Consider the following 10253-nt stretch of genomic DNA (forward strand, 5'->3'; position numbering starts at 1 on the left):
AGCACAGCTGTAAATCTTGAGTCCATGCCCAGGGTGAGATGGAGCTTAGAAAATAACTAGAGCATATGCTGAATCTCGATATTTAGTATTAAGAACACATCTGTTCCTATGGAAAAAGCTGCCCGTCCTGAGATCTGATAACAGAATTAGCTTTGAGTTGTAATAGCACTCTTACTGTACTGTCTTAGTAGGAAATCAACACCCAGAATGTTAGATTATGTCGTAGCAGCACAGCCACTTAGTTGATTTCCCGGTAAAAGTAATGGTTTAACATCTGGGCTGACTTTTGACAATACTGTGTATTGGCTTCATGTTAGCCTTTGCCTGGAGTTTGAAATGTCTGGGGAGATGTGAACGATGTGCAAAGTGTTCATTGCACATACTCTGTAAGCATGCTTGGCATGCTGTACAACATTTCCATCCTAAGAATTTAAAACTCCAGTGTGAACAGTTAGTACAAAACACAGAGCTAAAATATAGGAAATAAATCATACGGTGGAGTCCACACATTTCAAAAACACTGGACATGTGCATAAGACAGGAGAATTTTGATGACACTGAGATTTATTTTTTTTCCTTTTTCATCTCTCTGAAACTTAGCTCTTGGACCTGTCTAGTAGATCTAGAAGGCTTGAACATGCGGCATTTATGGCGACCTGGCGTCAAAGCATTGCTGAGAATCATTGAGGTGGTTGAAGCTAATTACCCTGAGACTTTGGGTCGCCTTCTTATCCTGAGAGCGCCTCGAGTATTTCCAGTTCTTTGGACACTGGTATGTTTGTAATTCAAAGTCATTCACAGCTCTCTCAGTACACTGCTACACACTTGTAGTTTGTAAAAGCACTTCAGAAATCAGACTTCATAAGCAGGAAATGTTAACATTTCGATATGTATCTTTTGTGGGATTCCTGGAATGTATTTAAAAACCCTACCTAAGAACTTTCTTATATAGTAAATTAATTTAGCTTCTTCATAATGTGAATTTTGCATAACAAGGATGGTAACACTTCATAGAAACTGATCCTTCAGAATTTACTCAAAATTTGGGAACCTGATCTATTCTGTTTGGTTTTTGTTTTTGTTTTTTTCTTTATTTATAGGTTAGTCCATTCATTGATGACAACACTAGAAAGAAATTCCTTATTTATGCTGGAAATGACTACCAGGGTCCTGGGGGACTGCTGGATTACATTGATAAAGAAATTATCCCTGATTTCCTTGGTGGAGAGTGCATGGTATGAATTTAAAATACTGCATATAGCAACTTATTTGTGAATTTTATTTTTTTTCCCCTCACTCCTCTGAACAAAGAAGCCTAGAAGCACAGAGTGATACCTAGCAAAGACTGGGATGCAGTCTTTTCTCTGCTATGTTTAATTTTGGGGGGAGCTATGACGTAGGATTCCAGGGTTAGCATTTTCTTCTGGATGCACTTTCAAAGGAGAAATACAGTACTACTTTTACAGCAATTCTCAAATAACTAGCAAAACAGTTAGGCGCAGTTAAAATGCACAGTGTCCGTTACCTGTCATGTTAAAGTACTATGGTAGCACAGCAGTGAGCAAGAAGAGGATTGTGTTCCTTGATGCATTAAGATGATTATGGAGCAGACCTTATGCATGACCCAAGTTGAAAAGCTTGGTCTACAGTGTTGCACTGTTTTCAGCAATCTCAGGGCGGCAGGAGGTTTTAGGCAGATTAAAGAATATAAATTGCTGTCTAAAAACCCCTGTACTAACCAAAGATGACTATTAAATATGCTACAAGTTTCCCAAATATTTTAAATCTTTGCCTTCATTTTTAAAGTATCTCCAATAATCCATAAACCAACGTAACTTTTAAACTCTTCAGTTTTGATGCTTGTATTCTTGTTCTGTTGCTATTGGTTCTGGTCAGAATTCAAAGGGAAGTCTTTGAAGCGGAGAACTGAATTATGAGCTTACAGCCACAGCGGGTGACTAAACCATTGTGTTATCACAGTTCCCAAGCTTAGCATTTGTTGCGTGATACATAGGTGCCTGGAGCTGTGCGTGGTTCTGTTGTTTGCATCTTTCTGAAGGCATAAGATGCAGCATTAGATCCATCTTTCATTGGCTCTTTTTCATGGCAGCAAGATGAAAGGTTAGTTGTATCCATTATGCCAGACTGTACCATTTTATGGTCTGCCCCCACCCCGATTTGAAATGCTCTGGACATTCAGAAGCATCAGTGTTAAATTATCTTCACCAGTCTGATAGACCAGCAAGATCTCTGTTGTCACCGTCAGTGACCATGTGATACCAGTGATTCAGCATGTCAGAATGACAGTGCTTGTCCCTGTAAGAGCTATTTATTCTTATTCTCACTTAACTATGCATCTATAGTGGCCTTAACTGTCCAAGAAAAGTTGATGGTCAAAAAAGGTCCCCATGTACATGATCCCACTTGAAAGTATCTCATTCTGATTACCAGGCTTCATTGGCCACTGTCACCACCAACTAATCAGAAGAGTCTGTGTGACCTAAAAGAACTTACTGATACCATGAGGAACCTGAGGAAATGAGTGCCACATCTGCTAGTAGGGTTTAACAGACAGCTGGGACTCACACGTGTGATATGTTGGGATCTGTGTTGCCCACAACAAACTGAAACATTAGTTTTACTGTGGTGTACTGTAATTTCCCAATCCCTTGTCATGTGCCTTAATAGCTGCATCCTGCCTAGACTATAGGTGCCTATCAAATCCATCAATTTAACATCTCAATGGTACTGTAAGATAATTTTCTTCATAATGTTCCTGACAACGCAGGCTTGCTGGTGTGACTGAGGTGTAGGAATACAACTTAGTCATTTTCTGGAGCTTCCATTACAGTGACGCTTAGATTTTATTTTATTTTTAACTTAGCTGTGTTAAAACACGGTCATTTCAGGCTTGCTTTTTAAGCCCCTGTTACATTTTCTACATTAATTTCTGTACTATTATTGAAAATGTATCTAGTTCTGTTAATCCAGCCTCGTTATAATGGAGTACTGCTAGATGTTTTAAAGCAGACCATGCGTTTATCTTCAGTGGGCTGCTTTATACAGCAGCAGTAACTTTCAACGGAGAGAGTTTGTACCGTCTAATTCAGAGCTTGAGAAGCTGGCAAAATCCACTGCTTAAGTAAGCAAAAGTGAACATTACCAGAAAGCAAATTGCTACAATACTTCCTGCTGGTCACAGACAATAACAGGGTCTTTTCCTTCTCTTCTTTACTTCTGGATGTTTGAACAAAAATGATTTATCAAAAGTCCTTTCAGTTCTCTTATGTAGTTCAGTTCTGCTGCCCCAAACACTCCCATGGAACCCATTCCTGTAGGCAGTTGTCGAACTTCATTGCTGGAGACTTTTTTTAAAAAAAATAAGAAGTTTGCTTAGAGAAATTGTGTAACCAGTTCCAGTACTCAGCTGAAGACAGCTGTAGCTTGAAAACTGTTAACTTCCTCACTGCAATATCCTTTCACCTGTTTGGGAACTTACCATAAGTCCCCTCTAGCCCATTTCCTTTAGTTCTCTGTAGGCGATATTTTTTGCACTCTGAGTCATTATTGCGACTCTTCTCATGATTCTCAAGTGTCTCATGTCTGTCTTCAGTATAGGGCATAGCATTTGCACAGTCATTTTCTGCATTAGTGGCTCTTGTGTATAAAGAAGATCTGTTCCTCTGGTGTCTGGGTCTGCAAACTCATGCAAACTAGATCACTTATTTTAGTATCTTGTGTAAAATACGTATACATATTTGTGATGTACAAGCTGTAAAATTGCTTTCAAATTCTGTTCATATCTCATTCTTCAAAATACTTGCAGTGAGTTTTTGTTTCTGCAACTAGCAGGCAGCATGACAGTGGGTGGATGTACAGAGGGGATACTTTTTAACGGCTATTTATGCTTTCAGTGCGAAGTACCAGAGGGTGGGCTGGTTCCCAAGTCCCTCTACCGGACAGCAGAAGAGTTGGAAAACGAAGACATAAAGCTTTGGACTGAAACAATCTACCAGTCTGCAAGTGTCTTCAAAGGAGCTCCCCATGAGGTATGATTGCAGCCCTACCCTTCTTTTCTTTCATCTCAGCCCTCTGCTTTGGAGTCTGTCTCTTGGTCTGAAAATGGTTTAGAACTTGATTGTTCAGTTGCTCTGCTGTCAGCTTGTTCTTTTATAGTTCTGATACGTAACGATGCTTTAACAGCTGAAGTTTCTGACCATTTCTGGTATCATCTCATCGCCCTTTAGAGAATATCATTGCTTAGAAGGACATAGACTTGAATGGAATGAATAACAAAGACGAATGATATTCTCAGAAGCAACTTGAGACCTTCTGAAGGTCGTGTGTTAAAATAAGGACACTCCATCGGGAGAAAAGTGATTTAGAATGATTTAGAAAAGGTATTTAGAATGCCTTTTAATAGTCTAAATTAAGACCAGCAATACAAAGTTCTGTTCTTTTCTGGTAAGAGTTTCTGTCTCTAGTGAGCAAACTGCTGTTGTCTAATACAACTTCTCTCCTGTCTCAGGTTCTCATTCAGATTGTGGATGCTTCATCGGTGATCACATGGGATTTTGATGTGTGCAAAGGCGACATTGTTTTTAACATCTTTCATTCCAAGAGAGCCCCACAGCCTCCTAAAAAGGACTCTCTGGGAGCTCACAGTATTACATCTCCTGGTGGGAACAATGTCCAGTTGATAGACAAAGTCTGGCAATTGGGACGTGATTACAGCATGGTGGAGTCGCCTCTTATCTGCAAAGAAGGGGAAAGCGTGCAGGTAAGCCCGCCAAATCCTTGTGCGGGAGCAGATGGAAGCCAGCTCCACAACTAGACGTTCTAATTCACAAATGTTATTGATGACTGAGTGGTGATTCAGCTCCAGATTGTCTGCTTGCTTTTGGCCAACATTTCAGCTTCTGTTCCTGGCTGCACGCTTCATGGAAGGGGGGATACACGGGATCTGGTGCGAGGGGAGGTTGCATCAGTCTGGTAGTGATAGGGAAGCTACCTGGAACACAGTGCACGTGCAGAAAGTAGCAAGACATGCTATTTTCTGAAACAGTCTGTGTTTGAAGAATATCATAGTGCCTTACCTCAGTAAGGACAGAAGTCTAGAATTTAAGATTGAACTCCGTGTGTGTCTATAACAGGCACCTTATGGAGGGGAGGTCCCTATGACCAAGGGTCCTAAAAAGTTGTTTTTTGTCTTTTTATGGCATTTGCAACTTTGTGGTTAATTATGAAATACGCTATTACATGCAGCATGTTTACAATCACACTCTGCCACTGTTATTCTCTTTGACTTGAAATAAGAGTTGAACAGCCTTTGATAAAGGTGTTCCTCTAAGTGATCTAGTTGGAAGTGTTAAACTTCAGAAATATGGGCAGTGACTTTTTGAACTGCTCTTTCTCTGAAGCAGGACTCTTGACTGCTCTGTTCAGTCTCAAAGGACAGCCATTGATAAAAATAAATGGGAGAAAAGGTTATTGTTTTAAAAGAGAACTTTGTACTTTCAGTGTATATAAATCCTAACCTCCTTGACACTGGAAAAAAAGGAGGAGGAACCTCTGGTGTTCTGTTACAACTTTTATAAGTATATTGTGTGGGGAAAGCCCAGCTGCACAGCACTGCCAGTTGGCTGATGAGCTGAAATACTGGTATTGAGGAAAAAAACTGGGAGCGTATAAGCAGTGTTTCTAAGCATGGAAAAGAAATTTTGACTCTACAAATCTTTGTGTTAACAAAGTTTATTTTCAATTTTGGCTGTGCCTACATCTAGGGATCGCATGTGACCAGGTGGCCTGGCTTCTACATTCTCCAGTGGAAATTTCATAGCATGCCTGCCTGTGCTACAACCAACCTGCCTCGAGTGGATGATGTACTAGCATCTCTACAGGTCTCCTCTCACAAATGCAAAGTGATGTACTATACAGAAGTAATAGGATCTGAAGATTTCAGGTATGTCTAGCCAAGGGATCATAAAGGTCAGCCAGTGTAGAAGAACCTTTCTGATACAGGCTCTCCCTTGCTATACTATCAGTATCAAGCTAGCATCAAGTTCACTTAAATACAAGTAAATTGTGAGGACTTGTACTTTTTAATGGAGTGTCATTATTATATACAGCAAGCTAGATAACTATTTGTAGGCCTCAAAAAAAAAAAAGTCCGACCAGTATTGGCAATGGGGGTGACTAATGTCAAAAAGGGGTTAGTTATCTCATTCTAATCATTGGTCACTTTGCTCTTTGAAAGTATTTGTGTGAGTTGTAGGGCTTGGCAGGTCATCATGCAGAAACGGATGCAACTCAAAAAGGAGTTGAGTCAGTTCAGTTGCCTGCCAATTGAAATACCTACTGAAATTCAAACTCTTTGAACAGCACATGGTTTTTGCAAGAAGGTTTTCTGGTGTCCCCGTTATCTTATGTGGTGAGGCAGGAAAGCTTTTTGAGTATCTAAACCAAAGTTGTTATTTGCTTGGTTTTCAGTATGCAAAGAAATAGTATGTATATACGCTGCAGAAATCAAAGTCATTGTGTATTCTGAAGTGTAAAGCTACTTTGTTTTTCATTGCAGAGGATCTATGACCAGCCTTGAATCAAGCCACAGTGGATTCTCCCAGCTCAGTGCTGCCACCACCTCTTCCAGCCAGTCCCATTCCAGCTCCATGATTTCCAGGTAGTGCCACAACAGATGAAAAGCAAACGGATGAGATGGCTGGACCCTCGTCTGTGGCAGCTGACTGCAATACAAGTGGCAATTGTGCAAAAAAAAGCAAAAAAGAAACAAACAAAAAAAACCCTATCCCAGAAAAAGCCTTTTATAGATAGTAAAGTAGCTGTTCAAATTTTAAACTTAGTGTTTTTGGTCCTTGTTAGATCCAACAGCTTGTCTCTTAACTCTAACCCTTTTTCCTAACTCAGCCATAAATATTTTTGCAAGTGTGCTTGCACAAATCCTAACTCTGAACACAAGGGCTCTCTTGGAAGGAAAAATGATCTGTACATCAGTTAAGATAATTTTTTAATTGTGTAAATGTTTAAAAAAAAAAAAAAAAAAAAAGGCAAAAAAGAGAAAAACCCTACCAAAAATTCTCCGTAGTGCATTAGAGATCAACTGCAAGTCTCCTGTCAGGACATTCCTTGCCATCTTATGAAATCCCCTGTGATCTTCCAGTGCTGCAAACTGTTCTCCCATTGCCACTAAGCAATGTCCGAGACAAAGAAAAGCAGTTGCCAGATACTTGACTTTGTGAGTCCATTTTTTTCAAGGCATGCCCACAGAGTTGTGGACAGGCTGTAAACACTAATACCTTTTGTATGAGCACATTTTTGGGGAATTTGAGCTCTGGGTATTGATGGGTTAAAGCAATTCATTCTTTCCTTGGATTTGCGCTTAAAGCACTGTGGAGAGAGAGGCAGAGAGCAGGCTCTCCCTCACTGATCCCGAACTGGCCTGGGGATTTGTTCCCAGTTCTGTGCTGAAGCTTCACTCCACTTCCTTAGTACGCTCCCCATGAATTGATCTTACTGCGACTTTGCTCTTATCAGGAATTTCTGCAGAGTTTAAGCTTGCTTCTTAAATCAGTCGAGAGGAGGTATGGCTTACATCCTTCCGGTGCACTTTTCAATCCCTCTTGCCTCCTATCCGTCTCTGTGTGTGTCAGAAATAGAGCACTTTAGTTCTAAGCAGCAGAAGCTTTAAAGTAGGCAGGGTGCATGGGGATCTTCACTCTAAGTGATACAGTAGAAGACACTCAAAGTGGTGCCTGCTCAACAATTTTCACCATTGCTACTGCTAGTGATGAATTGCCATGTTGGGTTTTGTCCCTATTCTACCCAGGCCCAAGCAATCCTACCTGAACTCTTTTTGTTGAAGTTGGTTCAGGTATTCTTCCACTTGGGGCCCTCTCTCCCGAGCACAGCAAAGGGTACAGAAGACTGAAGTGCTGAGCAAGGGGCTGTCAGCAGACAGCTCCAAACCATACCTGGCAGTGGAGCCAAGATTTCAGTGCGGAATGCAGCAGGGTTTGCTGTGTTTAGACCCTGCCTGGTCTGTCCATTTTAGAGCTAAACTACCCAGCTAGACAAAAAAAATAGCTTCTCTGCTAAGTCCTTGCTAGAAAGCTGGACAGGCTCTATTAACTCCTGAGGAATTAGCACTGTCGTGGGTAAGTGGTAGAGGAGCTTGCTACGGTCTTGCTCTTTCAAAACAGAACTTGCTTAAGATACTGGATATCCTGCCTGAGGAAAGCTGGTTCAGAATACATTTTATTTTTATTTTTTTTTTATAGCTGCAAAGCTTCTGAGAGGCAGGTTACTAACTCCTATCTAGAAGCACCTCACCTGCAGATCAGTTCCGGCTGCGGAACCTGGCAGATAGAGCTGACAAAGAAGTATTTTAGCAACAGATTCACAGGTTGAGGGGCCAGTCTCCTTATACTGAACCGAGGTGGTCAATTTTGTCTCTTTTGGACTTAGAAGTTGAAGATGGAGGTTAGACTATCACTGAGTCTGCCAAAGTGTGCTGTTGTGTAAGACAGGCCACTGCTTCAGTGTCAAACAGCTCCCACCCAATGTCTGCACAGCAGACAGACCAGCAGGCTGTGGTTCTGTTTGTAGGAGCTGTCTGTCTAGGAGGAACACAGCTTGCTGAAGAGGTGGTTTTGTGCTTGATGTGCAGGAGCCAGAATTCCCAGGTTGAGGGAAGCGAGTGCAGCAGGTGGCACTGTGAGGCTAAAAAAGGCACTCACAGCTCTCTGCAAGAGGCGCTTTCCATTTACCAGGCTGTGAGGGTTGAAGATGGTCCCCTTTCTTTCTTTCTTTCTTTCTTCTCTCTCTCTCTCTCTCTCTCTCTCTCAGATGGCGATTTTGCTGACAACTGTAAGGAAACTGCTTCACTCAACACTCCATATCTCTCCAGAGGTGTCTGGCTTTGTAGACCTTTTTGAGTTGCAGTCACTTTCCAAGTCTGAAGATCTGTTTTGTTTTTCACTTGAGCTGGCTCAAAAGTGGCACTTTGGGTTTTTCCGGCTGTAAATCTTAACACTCCTTTTAGAGCTCAAAGCACATGACAGCACAAATAGCTGTGGGGGATAAAATTCCAGAAAACCAGTAGTTTATCCTCCTCTAAGCAAAGTGCTCTGGCAATATGACTTGATCATTACAGTCTAATTAATTTCCCATATCCTGGTCTTTTCTTGTGTGATATTATTGTTCTTCTTACTTCTCTCAGCCAACAAATTCCGTTGGCTTTTTTCCTGTTACCAGTGTCCCTCTGCACTTACCTGTCTGTACTCATGAACTGCATATCAAATTCTGTAAATGTTTTGTATACATAATACCTCATTCTTGGTAATAAAATACAGATAGTCTTTAAAAGATTTTTTTATTGTTATCGATAATAAATGTGAACTGTTTGGAAAAAGGGGTCAGGCTCTTTATTCCATTCAGCTGGATGCAAAGCTTCCTGGTTGTTGAGTGTGCTGTTACGGGAAGACGAGGCTCTCTGCTTCTGTGGTGCAGCTTCAGCAAAGCAGCCTCTCTTTGTTGGGAATAGAAACCTGAGAAGTAAAAGGAAATGCGGTTTTAGGGGGAAAACTGCCCCTGTTGGGCACTTCCTTGTCACGTTACAACAAAATCTTATCATCCCCACAGTGCACGTGTACGCAGGTGCACACGCTTTGTTTTTTTACTAGTCTGTGAATAGCCAAAAGGAACAAAACACTGTGCTGGAAAAGTCTTCAGGTAGCCCTAAAAGAGAAAGGGTTTTTGTGCTTTTATGGATTATGTGATGACTTTATAGTCCTTCATCCCCGTTTGAAAGGGAGCTGCAGCCACAGCTGAGCTGCTCGCAGCAGCGTTTGTTGGGGAGTGCATTATGTGTATTATGTAAAAGGCTTTCACTGGCAAGCTTAGCACAGCAGGGGTACAAATACGTGTGTTTCATTTGCCCTTTGTGCAGCCTGAAATGGGGCTGGTCACCTGAACCAGCAAGTGCAATAATTCTTTCTTCTTCCACATGCTGATTTCCTTTTAACCACCGTGTGCCGTAGACTTCTTGGCAGAATAGACGGCTGAATGTTGCCCTAGGTGGAGCGTGTACAGTCCTGGGAAAAGTTGAGCGGTCTTAGTGCAGGCACAGCTGCCTGAGCAGTCAAACTGCCCATAAATCCTGCTCTTTCCAATCGCACCGAGCTCTCCGGGATTTGCCTTGGTGTGGTGCTTGGGGAGAGGAACCTTTAAAGGTGAGC

At 41.5% G+C, this 10253-nt stretch overlaps 1 protein-coding gene across 1 annotated transcript; it reads left to right on the forward strand.

The window, feature by feature from the left end:
• Window positions 1-453: 453 nt before the first annotated feature.
• Window positions 454-9421, forward strand: LOC309890711 (SEC14-like protein 1). The gene is made up of 6 exons (XM_082785136.1): window positions 454-772; window positions 1101-1235; window positions 3915-4049; window positions 4529-4780; window positions 5784-5962; window positions 6578-9421. The coding sequence occupies exons 1-6, from the start codon at window positions 527-529 to the stop codon at window positions 6681-6683; spliced, it is 1053 nt and encodes a 350-aa protein (XP_082641262.1). The 5' UTR covers window positions 454-526; the 3' UTR covers window positions 6684-9421.
• Window positions 9422-10253: the final 832 nt, after the last annotated feature.

The sequence above is a fragment of the Aythya marila genome (genome assembly GCF_965140915.1).
Source record: "Aythya marila genome assembly, contig: HAP1_HAP1_SCAFFOLD_1000, whole genome shotgun sequence".
Taxonomy (NCBI): Eukaryota; Metazoa; Chordata; class Aves; order Anseriformes; family Anatidae; genus Aythya; species Aythya marila.